The sequence below is a fragment of the Enhydra lutris genome, unplaced genomic scaffold (assembly GCF_002288905.1).
Source record: "Enhydra lutris kenyoni isolate GAN:26980312 unplaced genomic scaffold, ASM228890v2 scaffoldscaffold1, whole genome shotgun sequence".
NCBI lineage: Eukaryota > Metazoa > Chordata > Mammalia > Carnivora > Mustelidae > Enhydra > Enhydra lutris.
The window spans coordinates 36,362,399-36,384,408 of NW_019154085.1; the positions used below are offsets into that span (position 1 = coordinate 36,362,399).

General features: G+C 40.9%; 1 protein-coding gene and 1 pseudogene across 1 annotated transcript in view; both read left to right on the top strand.

The window, feature by feature from the left end:
- LOC111142203 (collagen type IV alpha 3 chain) overlaps positions 1-22,010 on the top strand; it is a 128,153-nt gene that overhangs the window by 98,815 nt on the left and 7,328 nt on the right. The window contains exons 28-47 of the mRNA XM_022495232.1: positions 506-607; positions 2,264-2,361; positions 2,867-3,017; positions 3,357-3,470; positions 4,611-4,778; positions 6,231-6,320; positions 6,647-6,781; positions 8,774-8,872; positions 9,637-9,726; positions 10,058-10,197; positions 10,644-10,770; positions 12,023-12,103; positions 12,432-12,530; positions 12,764-12,811; positions 15,340-15,525; positions 16,151-16,281; positions 18,992-19,064; positions 19,168-19,239; positions 19,327-19,452; positions 20,272-20,370. Of these exons, the coding sequence (XP_022350940.1) occupies positions 506-607; positions 2,264-2,361; positions 2,867-3,017; positions 3,357-3,470; positions 4,611-4,778; positions 6,231-6,320; positions 6,647-6,781; positions 8,774-8,872; positions 9,637-9,726; positions 10,058-10,197; positions 10,644-10,770; positions 12,023-12,103; positions 12,432-12,530; positions 12,764-12,811; positions 15,340-15,525; positions 16,151-16,281; positions 18,992-19,064; positions 19,168-19,239; positions 19,327-19,452; positions 20,272-20,370 (2,229 nt within the window). The remainder of the gene's footprint in view (positions 1-505; positions 608-2,263; positions 2,362-2,866; positions 3,018-3,356; positions 3,471-4,610; positions 4,779-6,230; positions 6,321-6,646; positions 6,782-8,773; positions 8,873-9,636; positions 9,727-10,057; positions 10,198-10,643; positions 10,771-12,022; positions 12,104-12,431; positions 12,531-12,763; positions 12,812-15,339; positions 15,526-16,150; positions 16,282-18,991; positions 19,065-19,167; positions 19,240-19,326; positions 19,453-20,271; positions 20,371-22,010) is intronic.
- LOC111142484 lies at positions 20,762-21,082 on the top strand (annotated as a pseudogene).

Genomic DNA, 22,010 nt, shown 5'->3' on the forward strand with positions numbered 1-22,010 from the left:
ATAGATAGATAGATAGATAGATAGATAGATAGATAGATAGATAGATAGATAAAGGAGGAGGAGGGAGGAGGAGGAGGGAAAACAGTAAAATTACTTAAAAGGAATTCAAGAGAAGAACAATCTCCATGGATTTTTGGTTGGGGGAGTACGTGATGTTTGCCTGTGGTTAATCAAGCTAGTTCCCACAGCTTCTTCATTTGAAAATGTAACTTCTTTGTCAATATGATCTAAAACTTAACTTTGCATGTATGGAGGGAGACTTCTGTAGCTCAAGATATCTAGACTATTTCTTTATAGGAATTAAATTCTATCTTAAACACTATTTGCAGCTGCTAATGATTAGTCCTTGGATAAGAATTGAGAGGAAAGAAGAGTATACAGTTGGGGTTATATTAAACTTATTTCTTAATTTCCCAAAAGGCCTTGAATGACACAGAAAATTAGACTTTTTGTTTAAGGGCAAGATGAGGGGAAGTTTCTTACATGGATGTGTGTGTGTTTCAAGGTATCCCTGGATCCAGAGGAAAATGTGATCCGGGTCTTCCTGGGCCTGATGGTGAACCAGGAATTCCAGGAATTGGCTTCCCTGGGCCCCCTGGACCTAAGGGTAAATGTACAAATTTTAAAACATAGGGTCTATTGTGGGTATTTAGAAAATATAGATACGTGTCATGAATAACATTGAAAAGATCCATAATATGATATTTAAAATAATGTTTTCCACCCATCTTACAAGGGAAAAAAAATTTACAATGATGTTAGATAAAAAGGCAGAATTCACACAGATTTGTGCATCTCATCTCAATTAAATTTTTTAAAATATGTAGAAAAAGTTGGAAGGAAATTCACACAAAATAGTAGTAGTGATTCTTTTTGAGTGTGGAATTATGAGGAATTTTTTCTTGACTTCTTAATAAATGTGTGCACTTTTTACACTTATGCATTTTTAAACTTTATACATTTCTTATATAATTAGAAAAGGACTATTAATTTACAATTAACTGGCTTTCCTAAACACTCCCCTACGAATTACAGAAGTTATTTTCTTTTGGGAACGAATGCTGTTTCTCATCGAAGGGAAATCACTCCAAAGATATCCAGATGCTGAGAACTCAAATCATAAGCTAACAAATACATCAGAGTCTTATCCAGAATGACATACTAGCCATTTCATCCCTGGGTTGTTGCATAGATTTTCAGATTTTATAATCCTTTTATGTTTGTTTCAATATTATTTAGAGTGTCTGTGAAAATAGAATCCATTTTTGATACTTGATCTCCTAGATTAATGTCATTAGTGCTTACAAATATAGATATATTGATCTCAGTTTATGAATATTTGAAATGGAAAATGTAAGTTTCAAGAATGTCTTTGTCTCCAGTTTCTTGGATGTCTTCCCAATGATCTGTGAAGTAATGCAGCCTGGCCCATATTTTTGCCTCCTCCTTCTTGGACCCTGCATTAAAGTTTGCATCCTTGTTTGTAACACTATGGATTCACCCTCTGTAAGGAGACTATGAATTATGGGGACCAGAAGTAGTCTGAGAAATCCCTGAAAGTTCAGACTCAAAAGTTTCCCAGCTGAACCTAATAATCCCAGAAACTACTGGTGAATTAAAAATTGGTCAAACTAAAAAAAAAAAAAAAAAAAAAAAAAAATTTGGTCAAACTAGAAGCACAAAAGGAATCTCTGAATGCAGCGTTGCTTCTCGAGGGTTTCCTCTTGTGAACTAGGGAATAGAACAAATGATATTTGTGACTCCTTTCTCAATTCTCCTACTACAAATATATAAGAAAGAAGTTAATTCATTATATTCAATGGCAGTAGGAAGTAATTCTCTTGAGCAACCCATGTTGAGAAAGGCTACCTCGGGCAGCAGATATGCTCTATATCTTTGTCTGGGTCATGCTTGAATAGATTTATAGACATGCAAAAATTCATTTGGCTGTACATTTTATGTAAATTATACTCCAAAAGAAAAAGTCACCCAAATAGTCAACCAGAATCAGTGAAATTGTTGCAAAAAAATTGTAGTCATCCTAAACAATAAAATGGAGAAAGTCATTTTTCGATTGAGGATCTGATTTGGAATGGATTTTTTTTTTAATTGCCAATGTAGCAGTTGGCTTTTTCATCATTCAGACTTCCATAAAAACATCTCTAGCAACTTGCCTCATAAAAACATTGGATAAAATAACAGAGATACTGCTTTAAATCTTTTACTAAGCCTACTCCTGCAACATTTATTGTTTTCTCTGTAGGAGAGCAAGGTTTTCCTGGAGTAAAAGGAGCACCGGGTTGTCCAGGAGAAATGGGGAAGCCCGGGCCACCCGGAGAACCAGGTCTCCCAGGAGCCAAGGTCTTCAAGATTTAAAACTCAGATGGATGTGTGGGGATGAATGGGGGCAATCACAATCAGCTCTGGGTGTAGGAATTATCTATATATTGGTAGATGATGAAGATATTAAATAGTTTTTAACACTTCTTTGAAGCTTTTAGAAAGGAAAAGTAGTGTTAGAAGACAGTTTGCCTCCCTGTTTCTTCCCTAATCTTCAGGAACGTTCAGAGTATTTAAAATGGAAGGACTCTAAAAAAGTGTGGATCACTATGATCAAAACTGTCAAAAGTAAAGACATCTGGACTGTTTACAATTTCAGTCTTCTGTAAAAGTGGCAGTTACAGAGCCTCAAGAATGGTCAAGCATAATTTTATAAAACCAGCAGCTAGAATTGAGAAAGGAAAGAATTGTGGAATGGTGGTAACTGTGCAAAAGGGATTATTCTCAAGTCATTGGCCTAAAGACCAGTCACACAGAAAGAGTTGGAAGTGTTACATAGTGAAACTAACATGTGTTCTGTGCACAGGGAGAACCAGGACTAGCCATGCCTGGACAGCCAGGAACACCAGGTTTTCCAGGAGAAAGAGGCATTTCTGGGGAAAATGGAGAAATTGGATTCCCTGGACCTCCAGGTCTCCCTGGAATTCCAGGAACTGGAGGGGTTGGTGGACCCCAAGGTACAATAGCAAGTGTGATTACTTTTCTCCATGGTGAGCTCTGCTAAAATGCAGCAAGTTGAAGGTGCTCTAGGACGAAGACTTCTCAGACTTCCAGTTTAACAAATAGAATCTGCAGCGTCTATTTTTCCATTCAACATTGCTGCTCTCCCTTTGTTTTTTTTCTTTCCTTTCTCCTTCCTTCCTTCTGTCCCTTATAACAATTGTCCTTTATAAAAGATATACCAGTGGTATTAAACATAGGTTCAATTTAGGGGGGAAAGTTACAGGAGAAGGATTGTGATAGCAGTACTAGGACCTCGGGTTTTGTCGAATATATTCCTGGACTCTATTTTGCAGGGGATCCAGGGAAGCCCGGACCACCTGGAGAAAAAGGACCCCCAGGAAGGTGCACAGAAGGTCCCAGGGGAGCCCAAGGACTTCCAGGATTAAATGGATTGGAAGGGCAACCAGGTAAGAAGAGGGCCTTAAAACCAGTCATTAGGAATACAGGTGACAGAAGATTCCTGCTCTGTGCTTTGCTGCTTAACATGGGAACTGTCCAGCAACAAGTTCTGACACTGTTCAGTGGGAAATGTTATTTTAGCCATCTAAACTCTGTCACAGATTTGTTTCAGTGAGTACCACCTACAGAGTAAGAGACCTGAAATTAATAGAGTAAAATTGGTTTGTGTCTTGTATGCAAGACAGTATGAACACTGAAGATACATAGAAACTTATATTTACACATATATTTATATACATATAAACTCTCAGAAAATGTTTTATCTTTAACTCCATAGGTATATCAAGTGATAAATAGATATGTAGTTAATTGCTTCCCAAGGAACATAAAATAAAGGTATGAAATAAATCTAAATGCTCCAGGTTATGTGGCCCAGATTATATGACATTTACTCTATTTTATTTGTTCTTCTCATTCAGATCTGTGAACTGAGAAAAATCCTTTAGAACTCAGCTAATGCCTATGGGCTGTCACATTGCTTTTATGTTCACAAACCAATTTTTGGCCAAGACATTAATGGTTGTCATAGTGCTATTATTACTTCCAGAAGCATCCAGTGGCTCGCCTCCCCCTATGGTTGTGTATGCATTCTGCAGGTTAAAGACCCAGCTACAGTCATAAAGGGCAGTCCCAGGATGTGTCTGAAGGACTAGAAAATAGATCTAAAGTCTACATTTTTATTACTGCACAAATCACTGAAACTATGTTAAAGCTAGAAGGGATCTTAAAAATTGTACAGAAGGGGACGTCCATCAATCAGATAAAGGTGTGGTTTGTCCATGATCACACAGCTACATATTTATAGCCATAAAAAATGTATTTCTGGGAATGCCTGGGTGGCTCAGTGGGTTAAGCCTCTGCCTTCGGCTCAGGTCATGATCTCAGGGTCCTGGGATAGAGCCCTACATTTGGCTCTCTGCTCAGCAGGGAGTCTGCTTCCCCTTCTCTGTCTGCCTGCCTCTCTGCCCACTTGTGATTTCTTTCTCTGTCAAATAAATAAAATCTTTTTTTAAAAAATGTATTTCTGGAGTTGGTGGGGAAAGCAGTTGTGTGTTCATTCATTCATTCATGCATTCATTCATATACAGGCAGAAGAGGTGAAACAGGGCCAAAGGGAGACCCAGGTATTCCAGGCTTGGATAGGTCAGGCTTTCCTGGAGAACCTGGACCACCAGGAATGCCAGGTCATCGAGGCGCAATGGGACCACCTGGTCAAAAAGGATATCCAGGAAATCCAGGATTTTTAGGACCACCAGGTATCCTTTTTTGTGCTTTTATGTTTCTTCTTCCATCTTCTTCCATATTTTCTTTTAAGGTAGCTGTATAAATTGGACATAGACCTAGGCTTTTGACTCTACACTCCTCTTTCAGTTAGTGTAAGTGTTTCCTACTGAATTATTTGCAAAGAGGTCAGAGAACAGGGCAGTGGTGGTGGTGGGATGATCACATTTCACAATTACCCAGGGTATGACAACATTGGCCATGCAATCCTTTCTATATGTTATACACGAAAGGACATTTGCTAGTATTTTCTTCAGAATTTTTACCTCTACATTTGTAAGGAATACTAGTCTGTCTTTTTCTTTGCTCGTGATATCGCTGTCTGATTTTGGTATCAGGGTAATGCTGACCTTATAGAACAAGATGGAAAGTATTTCCTTTTTTTGTATTTTCTAGAAGAGTTAGTGAAAAATTGATGTTCCTTAGACATTGGGTTGAATTCCCCAGTGAAGTCATCTGAGTCTGGGCTTTTCTTTGTAGGAAGTCTTTGCATTACTAATTCAATTTCTTGTGATAGGTCTACTCAGATTTTCTATTTCCTCTTCTGTCAGTTTTGGTAATCTGTGCCTCTTTAGGAATCTGTGCATTTTGTCCAAATCGTCCAATTTGCTGGCATACAGTTGTTCATAGTATTCCCTTATCATTCTTTTTATTTCATCACTAGTTTTATATTTTATATATTTGGGAAGAATATGCCCATATTCTCCTCATGGCATAAGAACCTCACCTATCTCTCTTTTCCCAGAAAGAACCCAGAAGAACAACTTAATCTGCAAATCATTCTTTCGTTTATATTATTAAGCTCCTACCATGTGTCAGCACTGTTCCAAGCCCTTGGTGGACAAGACTCTGCCTCTGACAGTGGGGGAGACCATAGCAAATGCATTTAAAAACTAAGTTCAGGGGCGCCTGGGTGGTTCAGTGGGTTAAGTCTCTGCCTTCAGCTCAGATCATGATCTCAGGGTCCTGGGATTGAGCCCCACATCTGGCTCTCTGCTCAGCAGGGAGCCTGCTCCCCCACCCCCTCTGCCTGCCTCTCTGCCTACTTGTGATCTCTCTGTCAAATAAATAAAATCCTTTAAAAAAAAAAAAACAACTGAGTTCAGTGATCGACAACTGCTCTGAGGAAAACAAAATAAGGGACTATAACAGAGAGCCAATGGTCAAGAATTGGGAGGGAGTAATCCAAAACTTCAACATATTCTCCTTTCATCTGCAAATGTGATTTGCTACCAATGACCTCCACATACATGATGTAATAAAGACTGTGTACTAACCTGTCTCCCAGACAAATACAGTTATTTTTCTATTTACAGAAACCATTCCTTCAACCCTCTTTAGAAGTATAAGTTATTCTATTTTATGGAATATTTTGCTTCTCTCATTGTGCACAATCTGACCTGCTTTGTGTGAACTTGTTTCTACAGGTGAAAAAGGAATGATGGGGATGATGGGCTATCCAGGAGATACTGGCCCTCCTGGGCCCCCTGGGAACCCTGGCGCCCCAGGACAGAGGGGTAAGTGAGGGAGTATCTTTCCAGGATCAGGAGGCATGAACAATGTTCGCTTATTTAACACCAAAATAAGTTCTGTTTTATCCTTTGAGGGAGAAGTAGTTTCCCTGAGAGAACTATGTCTTTGATTTTGCTATTTTCTGCATTCTTTTTATTTGAATGGAGTTGAATTTTCTCCCTGCCATTTTATGCCACTGCCTTAATGGGGCTTCTTATTTTGGTTTATCTGTCCTCTTTTGTTTTGTTATATGGTAAGCACTGTCAACTTTTGAATCCTTAAGAACTATTTCAAGAATTAAGGAACTGATGTTGCTACTTCTGTTTTTTAGGTAGCTTTGGAATTCCAGGAGCAAAGGGTGAGAAAGGGCCCCCAGGAACCAAGGGGGAAGAAGGAGATAAAGGGCCTCGGGGGCCTTCTCAGATATCCACTTTGCTGGGGGACAAAGGAGAACCAGGCCTCAAAGGTACAGTCTTCTTCTTTGGGAAGAACTTGGGGCTGATTCTGAGGCTAAGAATTGTCCAAGAAAATCCCTGTAGTTGACAAATGAGGACAGTGAGAGCTGGTGTTCCATGTCCTGCCCACAGTCACAAAGCCAGCTGGTGGCCCAAGCCTGGATGAAAACTCGGTCTTGGGGGCCTTGCACAATAATATGTTGCCACAATGCATGACTTTTCACTTTCATGTTAATTCTGCGATTTGGGTCTGCTGTATTTAAATTGCTACTAGTCCATTTTAATTATAAGTCTCAAACCCTCCTTTTTGCCATGTATGGCAAAAATAAACTCAGATTGGTTTACAAAGTTTCTTTATCACTTGCCTTTTGCCTGTCTTGCCACTGGCATGACATATTTATTCAACAAGTATACTTTTTAGCGCCTATAGACTCAGTATGTTATTATGTGCTGAAGACATGGAAGTGAGCACAGTAGAGGTAGTACCAGTAACCTGGTCATGAGGAAATGTACAGTTTGGTGGGGGGAAGGAGGAAAGAGACATTAATGGGTCTGTAGACATCTTATGTATAGGGCCAGATAGTAAATATCCGGGGTCCTATGGTCCCCGTTATTGCATATTCTTTTTTATCTGTTAGTGTTTGTATGTTTGTTCCCAATCTTTTAAAAACACAAAAACCATTTTTAGCCCTCCAACCATATAACACGAAACCAGATTTGGCCCTCAAGCTATAACCTGCCAAGCCCCACAAACCCAAAGCAAATGAATGTGCTGAATAATATGTTGTTTTTTTTTTAAGATTGTGATAAGTGACATAAAGAGAAAAAAACAAATATTACAAAGGAAAATAGCCAATCACCTCCCCCTCACCATTCCTTAGTATATGCTAGTTTCTTGCCTGGGCATCTTGTCCTGTTTCATGTTTTTTCCATCCAAATATCTTCTGTTCATTCTTTAACACACACACACACACACACACACACACACACACACACACACTATCCCCTCTTGCTGAAATCCATCCCTATGGCATATTGTGCCCAACTCTATTACAGAACATATCACACTGGGTGGTAATTGTTTACTTACTTGGCTGACTCCCCAATTAAACACTAAAAACTTGGGGAAAGGGAACAGGATTTACATTTCCAGTACTCAGCATAAGACCTATTAATTCGATACTCAGTCCTTATGTGAATGAATAAGGATGTAAGCAGAAGAACAGTGCAAGGAAGGAAATCTGCTGGAGAAAAGGCCCCAAGCCAGGCTATAGACAGATTGGTAAGTTCTTCAAATGCCAGTGGAAGGAGTGTGTAATTTGCCCTGTACATATTACAGATTCAAGGAACATTTTTAAGCCAGAGAATAATGTGATCCAGACCATGTTTTATGGAAAGTAGGAAATTCACAAGCTTTCCAGCCTGCAGAGCTGGATTCACATCCCAGCATCACCACCAATGGGTGGTGACTCTAGATTAGTCCGCTGAATTCATAAAGTCTCAGCTTTGTCATCTTTATACCCAGCCCAGAAAGGCTCAAGGAAAGACTGACATTTGCGGCAGATTAAATAATATAAATAAAAGAAAATAATGTTTGCCATGTATTAATTACTTAGTAAATGGTAATTGTAATAAGTGGATCTGAGAAGGGGATAGTCTGGACAAGAATAATGTAGTAAATGGTCCTCTGTCATTACTAAAAAAGAAAAAAAATTTTTTAAAGAAGCTATATTTAGGCCATTAATTCTTAAATATGTTTGTTTAAAGTGTACATATTATCATTGCTAGTATTATTTAAGAGCTAAGTTGGGCCAGGCATTGTGCTAATGTTTTATACGTATTATCTCATTTAATCCTCTTTTGGAAAAGAGCTCACATCTGCTCGTATTCTAAACAAATATGTTATACCATATTACACTAACATCTCATCAAGTTTAATCAGGATGTAGAGAAGTCTGATAAAATTCTAACTTGTGTTCCTAATACATGGTTTTTAACTTCAGGATTTGCTGGAAAGCCTGGTGAAAAAGGAAACAGAGGCATTCCAGGGTTACCAGGTTTAAAAGGACCGGAAGGACCACCTGGACCACCAGGTCCACCAGGTATAGCTGACTCTCTGGTAGAAATCTCAGTCTCTGAGTGTTCCCAGATCTAAATGTAGCCAAAATGTATCTCTTGACGTATTGGGTTGAATATGAATTTTGCTCGCATAGTGTTCCAACAGACATTTGCTTCAAAATTAAACCCAAATGAAGCTGTTTATAGTCAGCCTGTACCAACTTGAAAAATACTAACTTGCACAAAGTTCCATTTTTGTACTACAAATGTTATTTTGATATGTATTATACATGCTGATATGTATTATGAAATACACATTCTATAGTTTATCACAATATCCTATATCAGAGAAGAAAATCAGATAGCAATTTAGAGGTTTTCAGATCTGCCACTTTCTTTTTGAAACAAGCTACTGATTTTGCAAAGAAAATTTTCTAACTGAATTAACATAGCCTCCTCTTCTCTATGACCACATCAGTGACAAAATACACTACATGGGCAATCACATTTCAGTATTGCATTTGGAAATGTTTTGCTCTGTGGTGGCAGGAGCCTCCTCTTGTCTGTTGGCCTTGGTCCTAGCATGACTGTGATGTTTGAAATCCAAGAATTTAACTTTCTCTAATTTTACCTTGTCTGGGTCCTCTGTCCCTTGCTCATCTAGAGGCAAAGAGGCAGCTATACAAGCACTTAAACTAGCTGGCCTGGCTGCTCAGAATTCATTTATGCATGCAAACAACAAATATTTGTTGAGCACCTACTATGTCCAGAACTGTGCAGGGCATGTGACCATTTATTTGTTCTCAAGGCCCCAGAGGGGATTCAGGCAGCGTTGGGAATCCTGGACAACCAGGACCGCATGGTGGGCCAGGAAGCATGGGCAACATGGGGGTGCCAGGTAAGGTATAAGATCCTATTATGAGCTTAAAGTTCATGCTGCTTCCCAGTTCTAAATTTTCTGTATGATTTGTTGTTTTGGTTTTCCATCTGGTAGAAAATTGATGTAAAACTAGTTGTACGTTTAGACAAATGTACTATGTGCCCTTAGTACATGCACAAGAACAGAACATTCATATCATGTGAAAATCATCCATTATAACTCCCCGATACACTTGTAATTCTGAAAAACCAGCTTCTTGGGAGAAGGGTGGTTTGTGCCAAAGTTAGAAGTCGAACACTTCAAGATCCCTGTGTTGCCCTATCTTACCGGACTTCTTTCCTAATTTCAGGTCCTAAAGGACACAGGGGAGCTTTGGGACTACCAGGTTTAACCGGAAGACCGGGTCTCCCGGGTGTTCACGGTCTCCGAGGAGATAAGGGAGAGCCAGGTTATTCGGCAGGTACAAGGCCAGGACCACCGGGACCAAAGGTACACTGGCCACTGAAGTAGTTACATTTTGGTGGTGGAGTGAGTATCTGGGTTATCAACAAAGTCGCTGCGTTCAGTGTTGGCAAAGGACATTGAAGATACCACTGCATTTTCAGGCAACTTGGGGTTTTTATCCTCTGTCCACCGCTAAGAATGCCTACAGCTCTCAGCTTATGAGCTTATCCCTCCAGTTTCTGTCCCCTAGGAATGGCTCATCACTGTCCCTGCAATTTACCTGTGCTTCCCTTGTATTTTGCACTGGTTCCCATAAATACCATTGCCATCCTGTTCCTGGCACCGATTACGGTGCTGGCACATAGGAGATGTGGCATATGCATTACTAACTAAGTAACTGAGTGATAAATGCAACAAACATCATTTATACTTGGTTCTGATCACATATCCTGCTTATATGAGGATTTTAAAGGTGTTTGACTAACTTTAAGGGAGATCCAGGATTGCCAGGTGACATGGGAAGGAAAGGAGAAAGAGGGCTACCTGGCACCCCTGGACATTTGGGGCCTGCTGGAACTGAGGGAGCCCCTGGAAATCCCGGGAGTCCTGGCCACCCAGGTGAGTGTGGGCTTTGTAACTCTGAAAGCCAGAAGCATGATACTGAGCATAGCCCTGACCTCCTGGAATCAGCTTCATAAACAGGAAGCTATTTAGGTTTTTGTACTACAGTTGCTTTTATTCAACTTTAATTTTCAAATTCTTAGACACAAAGGAACTGTAAATTAATCAGGGGAGCCCAGATTTTACGAATCAGCCAGTATGGGGGCTGACATCTAAAATCCTGATGCTGTAGAGGGCGCCTGGCTGGTTCAGTTAGTAGAACATCTAACTCTTGATCCCAGGGGGTTGAGTTCAAGCCTCATGTTGGGTGTGGAACCTACTTCAAACACACACACACACACACAACAACAACAACAAAAAACCTGATCCTATGAACCAAACTTAAGTTCTATCTCCAAGAACTCAGCCTAAAGACATAAAATATTAGTTCATTGTCCAATCTTGTGATATTTGTATTAGTTTTCTAGGGCTTCCATAACAACACAGACTGGGTGGCTTAAATAGCAGAAATTTATGTTTTCACAGCTCTGGAGGCATCAAGGTGTCAGCACCTTTGGTCTCCTCCAAGGCCTCTCACCTGGGCTTTTTTGGGCATCTCCCTGCTCAGTCTTCACATGGTCGTCTTCTCTGTGTGTTTGTCCTCATCCCTTCTTCTTGTGAGGACACCAGTCGCATGGGATCAGGGCCCACCCTAATGACCTCATTTTAACTTAACTGCTTTTTTAAAGACCCTATCTCCAAATACAGTGATATTCTGAGGTCCTGGGGTTAGAACTCAACATGTGAATTGGGGGTCAACACAATTCAATCTGTAACACTGCAGAGATTTTTTTTTTTTCCCCTCTGGACTGTTTCCAGGTTGAGCATTGGCTTTCTTAGTGGCTTATCATTTGAGTTTCAGTTTTTGTTTTGTTTTACTCAAAACAACCGCCAAGCTACCGGGTTGCAGCTTCCTTGAAGATACTATTTAAGTGATCTTTTCAAATACTGAAAGGTTCAGTGGATTTGTTGTTAAGTCCCGATTAAAGGAATGCATCAGATACCAAGTGGTCCTTGTGGGGGGTGCAGACAGACCTTTGAAAGGGATTCGACATATCTCTGCTGGGCTTCTGTGGATAAACAGGAGGCAGGACAAAGGCCTGAGGGCCAGTGTGAGCACAGGTGACTGTAAGAACTGCCCACCTCAGCCATCCCTGTAACCGTTCATCTCGTGCTGTTCTATTTCCTTCTCTTCTCTCTTCATTTACAGGAAAGCCGGGCCCTGATGGTGATTTGGGGTTAAAAGGCATCAAAGGCTTCCCTGGTTCTCCAGGAGTCAAAGGCCCTCCAGGTTCCATTTTTGTACTTTTGTCTATTTCCCCTTCACGAGGGAGGCACATTTTCTCCTGAGGCTAAAATCTCTGTATACCCACCTATCTGCTGCCCCTCAGAGGGTTGCTCCCAGTGACCCAGGCCTGGGACAGAAATGCAAAAACTGTGAGCTTAGGTATTTATACCTAACTAACTCAGAGATCTGCCAACCCACACATTCTCACGTGATAATCCTTGTGATAGTGTTACTCTGTTCTAAGTGTCACTGTGACTTGAGCATCATATAACTACATTCTAGGGAAGGAACCCCTTTAACAGAATTCTACACATGACATTTCTTTTCTCAGGACCTCCAGGATACCCAGGACCTCCTGGACCAATGGGTATGAGAGGCAGCCAGGGACGTGATGGAATTCCTGGTCCAGCCGGAGAAAAGGGAGAAACAGGTACAGTTTGCTCATTGGCTCGGATCCCCTGGCTTTATTTCACGTTGAATGGTTAGTGGCAGTGTAGTCCTTCATGGTTCTGGACTTTCTTCTCCCACAGAACTGATAATGTGTTTCATTTGTTCTGGATGTATGGTAATTAAACGGCCTTCTGTTACCAAAGTGAAACTGACCAGGCATAAATGAAATTAACCGCATATAAAATATTAACACACCAAAATTATCTCTTTCAGGTTTGCTGGGGGCACCTCCAGGCCCAAGAGGGAGCCCCGGTGTTCCAGGTGAAAAGGGCTTCCTCCCTGACCCTGCTGATAGCTTCAAGCACAGAAACTAATTGAAATGCCTGATATATCAAATAAACTTCACATAGCGAAGGAAGGAAGTCCCAGTGGTGATATAGGATGCTTATATTCTTGGTTGTTCAAGTAAAAATGCTTAAAAATTATTACCATCATAACAAAGTGAGGGCTGGGATCCAGTTTTGGAATTTCCTTCTGTTGAAAGTCTTTAGAAATCAAAAGACTTGCTGCATGTTACTTTGGTGTGGTTGTTAGCATGGTTTAAATGTACCACCTCCTGGAAGGCGGAGGAGGAATTTCGGCCTTCTCCAGGAGCATCGCTCCCTGCTATTCTGAGTAGGGAGGGTAGTAATAGCATGTGGTCATATCACGAATTTTTTCCCACCTTGTTAATCTTCATCACTCTGATTCCCACCCCCAGAGCCAGCTCGTGGTTCACGCTGCCTTTTATTAAGGCTATCGGTAACTCCCTCAACACCAAACATGGCAGTTTACCAAACATGTCATTCTAAGTATATACAGGTCTTTAGTTTGACAGACTGAGAGTCTAGATTTCTCATGCCAATGTTTGATAAGATAAGCAGCTTCTTCAAACTTCTTCCATATTGTAGAGAAACCTGCCGGAGGAGATATTAACTTGTTTTCACCTTCTATTATGCTTCCCAGATGTGGGTCCTGCGGAAAGGAGTATTTTATTAGTGATAAGGGCTCTACCTAATGAAGACCTCAGGGTACTCATGCTTACAGGCACCAGCAGGGAGTAGCTAGGTGCTCCTGAGAAGCTCTGAGGGGCAGAAGCTGCCTCGTTGATCTATCAGCTCAACCGTACAAAGTCTACAAGAGCTGTCCTTTTTCATGTGTTTCTTGATTATGGCATAGTCTCTTTGGTTAAGCTCAATGTCCTCACACCCCCGAGACCCCACCTCCCCCCAAGAGCTTAAGGCTTCCTCCAGGTCACAGATCAGTTTTAGAATTATGGTCAAAAAGAGAGTTTCTGTCTTATTTTCCTAGGCTAAGCTCACAGTTTAACCATTTGGAACAAGAACACTTTTGCATCTATTTGGAAATAAAATTTGATGTAAAAGGATCATACCTTAAATAAAAAAACCTTAAAAAAAGAAAACTAGCCTAATTAGGTAAGTCAATGATTATGCACCTCAGTCCCCCAAAGATAACTAAATATGGAGAAGAGTTCTTGAGACTTGGAAGGTATGAATCCTTTTAGTTTTAATTTTTCCAAATGTTAAAAAGAAATCATATTGCAAATAAGGAAGCATCTTTCTGGGCAGGGACTGTACAACATAAGACCGCATCTCAGTGCCTCGGAAAATTGCCAGATTCTGTCCTGGGCTTGAAGTGAACTGAAATCATCTATCCCAGTCTTTAAAAAAGCAGATACTACAGGCAAAAAAAAAAAAAAAAAAAAACCACAAACAAACTAAGGAACACAATGGGCAAAGGCTAGATATTCAATATTCATCCATTTCATTTTGTCTTCACAGTCTTTTTTTAAAATTTTTTAAATAAATTTTTTAATAAATAAAGAAATTTTATTTATTTGATAGTGACAGAGATAAGGAAAATGGAGGAGAGGGAGAAGCAGGCTCCCCATTGAGCAGGTAGCTCAACTCCCAGGACCCCGGGATCATGACCTGAACTAAAGGCAGACACTTAACTGACTGGGCCACCCAGGAGCCCCAGCACTCATTCTTCCTGCACAATAACTTCCCAAGCCCTTTCCTGTGCTAGCAGCCTCATCATCACTTTCCCTTCTTCTCCTTCCTGTTTCCTAAATGTGTGCCATTTACTATTTCTAGAATAACCCAGAGAAAGAGGAGGGAGTGATTATTCTCAATTCATACGTTTCCCATTCATGAATGTCAGAGCACAATTTCCTTGAAGGTTCTCCGAGATGAAAAATATTAGTAATTAAATGGTAACTTTTCGGGTAAATCCAAACCTCCAGCCACATGAGTCCCTTCCAGACTAGTGTTTGTGTTCTGGGGATAGAAGCAACCAGTGGACAGAATAGGGATCCCAACTTTGTTGCTCCTTTGTCTGGGTGTAGCTGGGTGACTCTTCAGATGCTCACATCAGGGTCTGGAAGTTTGGCTCTGAATGCTCTCTTGAATTGTCAGTGATTAAATAATGACATTATAACTAAAGTTCATCAGATAGTAATAATAATTGTAGCATATAGTTACAGAACACTTTAGAGCTTACACTACACCTTTCCATCTCACTTGATCTTTAAAGACTGAGCTGCGCCAGGTGTTAACTGTCATTTTTAAAATAAGAAACGGACATATACAACAGTGAAGTGACTTTGCCAAAATCAAACTGAACTAAGGCAGAAGCAGGTCTCGGCTCAGTTCCTTGTAGACCTCTATTCCTTTTACCAGCTTCTATTAAAAAATATTTTGTGAATCTTTAAACACAGTGTCTCTGCATTCCCAGAGATACCCCTAGTAAGGGCGTTACAGAAACTTACCAAACCGTTTTCTTTGCAGGAGCCAAAGGAGACAGGGGCGCCCCGGGCTTACCCGGCCTCCCGGGCAGGAAAGGGGCAGTGGGAGACACCGGCCCTCGGGGACCCACTGGCATAATGGGACTCCCAGGGCCACCAGGTTTTCCTGGCGCAATCATCCCTGGCCAGAAAGGAAATCGAGGCCCACCTGGCTTCAGAGGAAACCCAGGTAGAGGGTCTACTTTTAAATAAGATAAAAGAATGAAAAGAACATTCAACAACAAAAGCTTTCAACCTTCCGCTGGTGTGACCTTGTTGCTTCTTTTCCCCCCTGGTCTTCTTCTCCCACCAATTCGCTCTCCTATAGAGGGCAGCAAAGGGGCTGCTGGTGGTGTGGTCTTGTTTTTATTTAAATTCCAGATAGTTAACATACAATGTAACTTTAGTTTCAGGTAAACAGCCTTGATTTAAGCTTTCCATACAACACTCAGGCTCATCAAAGCCACTGGTGGTGGTGTTGAGGCTGTTGGAAAATTAGTAAATACCAAATTAAAAAGCCTAAAAGAGAAGGATACATCCCATCACCAAGATCTAATTGAGTTGCTACTACGAATGGAGTACTGTGCTAGGTGCTCTAACAGACCTTCAGGAGGGAGAAACAGCTCCTATCTTGGGTCAGGTGCTTTCCTGGCATTATTTTACCACATGACTTTACCACAAGCCATCACACTCCTCAACACAAAGACTGTGTGGGGTAACAACAGGTGCATAGTTTGCAGTCGTCCAAAAACATCACCCATTGAACCAGCCACACTCCTGGACTGGTAATACTGACAGGCCCTTTGTAAATTCAGGTGAGCCCGGTCCTCCGGGACCTCCAGGGAGCCACGTAAGAGGCATCAAAGGAGACAAGGGAATCATGGGTGAGCCTGGCCCCAGGGGTCTGCCTGGAACTATAGGAGCCGAAGGGCCACCGGGTCCACCGGTAAGTCTGGAAAATTATTCTTCTTATATTCTTCTAAATTGATTGTCAGGGTCCGATGTACCCACAGGGAAAAAAAGATTACCATTTGTGATGCTGCTGTGCCCTCAACAGAAGAGTCTGGAAGGTTCAAAGAACCTTTTTTTTTTTTTAGATTTTATTTATTTATTTGACAGAGATCACAAGCAAGCAGAGAGGCAGGCAGAGAGAGAGGAAGGGAAGCAGACTCCCCGCTGAGCAGAGAGCCTGATGCGGGGCTCGATCCCAGGAACCTGGGATCATGACCTGAGCCGAAGGAAGAGGCTTTAACCCACTGAGCCACCCAGGTGCCCCAGGTTCAAAGAATCTTAAGAGTTGGAAAGATTTGGGCTCTAGAAGTTTGATTTGTAGGGGACCCTATGTCATTCCTGACTTTTTCTTCTTTAGACACTGAAAAATTCCAGTAACGGAATCTTAAAATACAAAAACAAAAACAAAACACCTTAAAAGTTTGGGATCACTCTAGAGGACTACATAATTTTTCTCTATTAATAATGTTTTCAAAGTTATCTTTGCTATCCCCTGAATGTCTATTTACTTTTTCCCACTGAGGTACCTTCCAGTGTTTGTAAGTAGCTGTCACTTCCTTCAAGTATTTTCTTCCCTAACGAATACCTGTGCTTTTCAAATTCAGTATCATCCTTCATCAACCCTGCCTATATTCTGAATATATCCTGCTTGGTCAATATCTCCCTTAAAAACACAGCCCCTGAGACAAACACCACTGGGGATTAAGAACTCAGTTCTGCCATGGAGTGGGTAAAGGAGGGAGGAGTCTCACCATCTTGAGGAGTCTCACCATCTTGAACATCACCATTTTATAATCCAGCCTAAAATTCTGCTTGAGCTGTTCAGCTCCCATGTCCCCACACTGTCACTGCACAGTGAGCTTCTGGTCGACCAGAGCCTTGTGTGTGTGTGTGTGTGTGTGTGTGTATGTGTGTGTGTACATACGTGTGCATGTGGGTGCACATATACATGCTCATGCATCTGCCTTTTCCTCATGAATGGCTTCTAGGTTCTCTCCATTACTTTTAGTTCTTGTCTGTTTGTTTGTGACTGGGGTGCAGAAGTTTCACATTTATTTTTTATTGTTGTCATTGTGTTCAGTTAGGCTTATGCTCCCAGCCTATGAAATTCTCTGAACTTCTCTCTGGACACCTGGACTGTCTTCCCTCACTTTCTCTTTAGCAGCATATTTGAAAAACCCGTTTCCCCTGTTTACCTCAAACTCTGGGAGATTGATGAGAAAGTCAGAGTTTGGTCATAGAATCTTCGTGTTTTCATCAGTGATGGACAGTGAGGATCTTAATTAAGCATGGTGGTGTGTCAGGGATCATGTTACATTCTCTAAAGTCCTCTTGGTATTTGGTTTCCAGAATCTGCCCTTTTAAAACCTTTTTTTAAATGAAATTATTTGCCCAGGCTTCGGTATTGCTCATGTTCTCCATGATTTTTTGAAAGTGGCAGACACTGATCCTATAATCACAGGGAAAGTCCTTCCGAGGACACTGGGCTGTGGAAAGTATTGTTTGGAAATGGGATCCTGCTTAAGTCCACTGGGCTTCTACATTTGCACTTGAAAGGTCATTCTTCTTTAAGGATGTCTGAACTCGCTCTGGCCCTGACCAACCCTCTCCTTGCATGGAGCGGCTCCCTCCTCACCCAAGGTCTGGGCCTGGCACCAGACCCTTCTCCCTGGTTACCTCGGCCTCTGGAGAACAGGCCAGACCTCTGGAGCCTGAGAATCCTTGGCCAGGGTGTTCGGTTTTCTCTCTCTTCTTTTTTCACCTCATAACACCTTATTCAAGCATTAGGACTAGTCCTCCTTTCATCTTCTTGCTCCAAAGACAGTTGGCTTGGAGGCCAGTTTTGCTATTCTTGGCATTCTGAATGACCTTCAGTTCATTGTTTTCAAGTAACAGTATTCTGTCTCAATTCACATGGATAGTGTAATACTAGATATAACTTACATTCTGACATGTAGCTCCTTTCTGAAGCTCTGCTTCCTTTCCCCTTCTCCTGTGGCCTTCCTTGAGCATTCCATGGCTACAAGGACATTTAGTGTGGGCCTCATAAGGAGGGAGCATCTCCTCCTGGTCAGATCACCGCATCCTCGCCTAAAGTGCAGTCAGAGCTCCCATGACAATCCCTTCATCCCAATCCCTAGCACTTGACTTGTTCCACCACTCTGATCAGGAATAATTTATAATTCTGCCAGCTCAGTTAGAACAGTGGTGGGGGCCACAATTCAATACTGGCCCTGTTGTCTTTGCAAAAATTACAAAGAAAAATGATAATATTCATTCTGGCAATCCAGTGCCTGCTCTTCCTGAAAGATCTCCAAATACTGGGCAGTTTCATTGAGGATATATTCAATTATATTCAATACTCATATAACAGACACTAATATCCAGAAGTTGTGTTTGCTCTTGAGCTTAAAGGCAGATTTTGCTTCTGTTTTATTGACAATGATAGCGCTAAGGAAAGGTCTAGGTGGCGGAGGAGCTATAGGGAGATTGGGTGGATGGGAAGGTAAAAATGGTATCTGTCAACTTCAGCTCATTCTGATCCAATGTAATACTATTTTCTTAAAAAAAAAAAAAAAACTGCAGTGACTATTGTGATTTTTTAAATTTGTCTTTGGTTCTGCTCCCTTCTGTTTGAAATACAGGGAGCACCAGGAAGCCCAGGTCTGCCAGGGCTCAGAGGTGATCCTGGATTCCATGGATTTCCAGGTGTGAAAGGTACTGTTTTTGTGTACTACTATGGATACAAAGATGATGATTTTGATTTATATTTTAGGGCATGCAAGTGTTTTGTTTTGGTTTGGTTTTGTTTTTTTTTAAGGGGAGAAGGGTAATCCAGGATTCCTGGGACCAGCTGGACCTCCAGGGCAAATTGGGCCCAAAGGACCACCTGGTAGGTATTATTTCCTTAGTGTTGCTCTTCCTGAAGAAAGGGTAACTCATCAGTGAAGCCATCACTGTCTTATGTTCATACCAATAGGTGTACATGGAGACCCTGGCACGGTTAAGATCATCTCCCTTCCAGGAAGCCCAGGACCACCTGGCCGTGCTGGAGGACCAGGGATGCAAGGAGAACCCGGGCCACCAGGGCCACCGGGAATCCTAGGTGTGGCACTGGCAGCACTGACGTGGATTACTAGGAAGGGGTCGAACTAAAATACCTACAAAGTGCTTTGGAAGCAAGTGATACAACTTCACAGGATATGTTACACGTTATGGTGTTTTTTACAATCCGTTTCAGGATCAAGCTTATTTTACTCTTGACCAGTAAATAAAAGACCTTTTGAATCTACTGAAAACCGTTGTGTATATCATAAGCTTGAGCACATATTCTTTAGGGCACTTAAATGTGTTTTTTATTAAGCTCAAGTATTATTTCTATCTTCTCTGGCCACTCAGTCTTAGAACTCTATTTCTAAATGATTGCCTGAATAAACCAGAGTTCTGTGTGTGGACACTGTTCTCACACTCTGTACAGCACTTGGAAGAGCAGTAAATGTAAATGTATGCTTGATCTTATGAAATCTTTTCAAAGTATTGGTGTATGGAAACTGAACTAACCCCTCTGTATGGGGTTAGCACCCTGTAATAGTCTTCTGAGCAGAACTGTTACATTCTAAGTTTGCCTGAATTATCTGAGATATAAAAGAGATATTACTTTGATGAGTACAAGAGAATAGAAAATTCTGGAACAAAGTCCATCAAAATGGCAGCACAATTTCAAACTTTCATGTTATTTCATATGTTCCTAGTTTGGTTTTGATGGTATAACAAGCTGATGACCAACTGTCCCAGTTTGTCTGCAGCTCAGTTTGTAGGACTTTCATTGCTGAAATTGGGAAAATCCTAGGTAAACTGGGGTGGTTAACCACCCTACATTTTATCCTGTATGAACCATTCAACACAGTGTTGGTTTTTTGCCTAGGACCCTGTGGGCCGAGAGGTAAGCCAGGCAAGGATGGAAGACCAGGAACTCCTGGGCCAATTGGAGAAAAAGGCAACAAAGGTTGTAAAGGAGAGAAAGGTAAATACACAGCTGGCTTGTTCTCTTCACTGAAGGAATGCTCTTTCAATATACAGAGAGGTCTCATTCAAATACGTGACTTTAAGAGTCATCTAGGCCAGAACTGTTTTTAATTATTTACAGGAGTACTTATTTAATAATATCTACTTATAGGAGTGGCACACAAGTACATAGTTTGAACCAATATTATCTTGATGTGAACTGAAGAGCAGCTTTGTATCTTTATCTAGGAAAGCCATCTTTCAACTATGCCACTGAATGACTGAACAACTCATGTGTTATCCTGAAAAAGGCCCTCTTAAATATTTTAGTCTGGGTGGAGGTAAGGGTGCTGAACTTTGGGGGCAAATAAGTGGGGCCTCCTGGGAACAGGACTGCTGAAATGACAACTATGTCTGGAAGGCTGTGGTCCAAGGCCATTTTTGCTAGCTCTAAGCAGGGTCTCCAGAACAAGAAGAAGCACACAGCTCTTCTTAAAATTGAAGGTGTTTGTGCTGCAGATGAAACTGAATTCTATCTAGGCAAGAGATGTGCCTCTGTGTACAAAGCAAAGAACAACACAGTGACTCCTGGTGGCAAACTGAACAAAACCAGAGTAATCTGGAAAAAAGTAACTCGTGCTCCTCTTTGTGCCAAATTCCAAAGCAACCTTCCTGCTAAAGCCACAGAACACAGAATCCGTGTAATGCCATGCCCCCCACCAAGGATTTAACTTACTGAAAAGTAAATAAATAAAGGTGTAGACTTGTTTTCCTGTTTAAAAAAAATAGTCTGAATATAAGTTTATATGTCAATTTGATATATCTGGATCAAAATCTACATTCTACAGAAGTTTCAAAAGCACTTTCTAGAAAATACCTACATATCCAAAAGAATTGCTGATTTTGTTAAAGAAAAAAATTCTAAATGCAGTTTTCCAATTTACTGACATATGACCAGATCTACTATAATAAAACTGTAAAGACTAGAGACTTAAATCTTTAAAAAATTCAAATATAATGCTAAGAATATTATTATGTTAATTGCATAATCACTCATGATTTAGTATTGTCAAGAGTGCACTTTAGAGCATGCTTAATCATTCAGCTGTCCTTAAAATGTGTTTTCCAAAGTGGGAAGGTGCAAAACTCTTATTAATAATTCTACTAATTAATTCTGTTAATTAAAATTTACTGACCAAGTTTCAGAAGAGGACTACAGTAAGAGTGAGGGTCCTACAATACAAAGTGTATTGAGAATCATTAGCAAGTAGAATTAGTCCTGATGCCATACCCACCTCACAAGAAAGATAAAAGGATCTGAGAGTTAAATAGCACAGGTATAAACTTAAAGCCCCGGCCTCTCTCTCAGAAATACAGAATATCCTGGATCATGCGTTTTTGCATGGTAGCCTACCTCCAGTTCCTCTCATCATCAGCTAATAACAATCCCTGTGCAGAGACAAGTACAGGGATCTTTTGCTTGTGGCCAGTTAATAGCTCCCTGGTAATGAGGGTAGATGTGGGGAAAAGTGAAGAAGGTATATCCTCTCCATCTGATATATTAAAAACATACAATTCTGGATGACTCAAGTAAGACATGAAACTTTGATAAATTTAGATATGACCTATTTTTAATTTCAAAGAATAAGCCAAGACCCC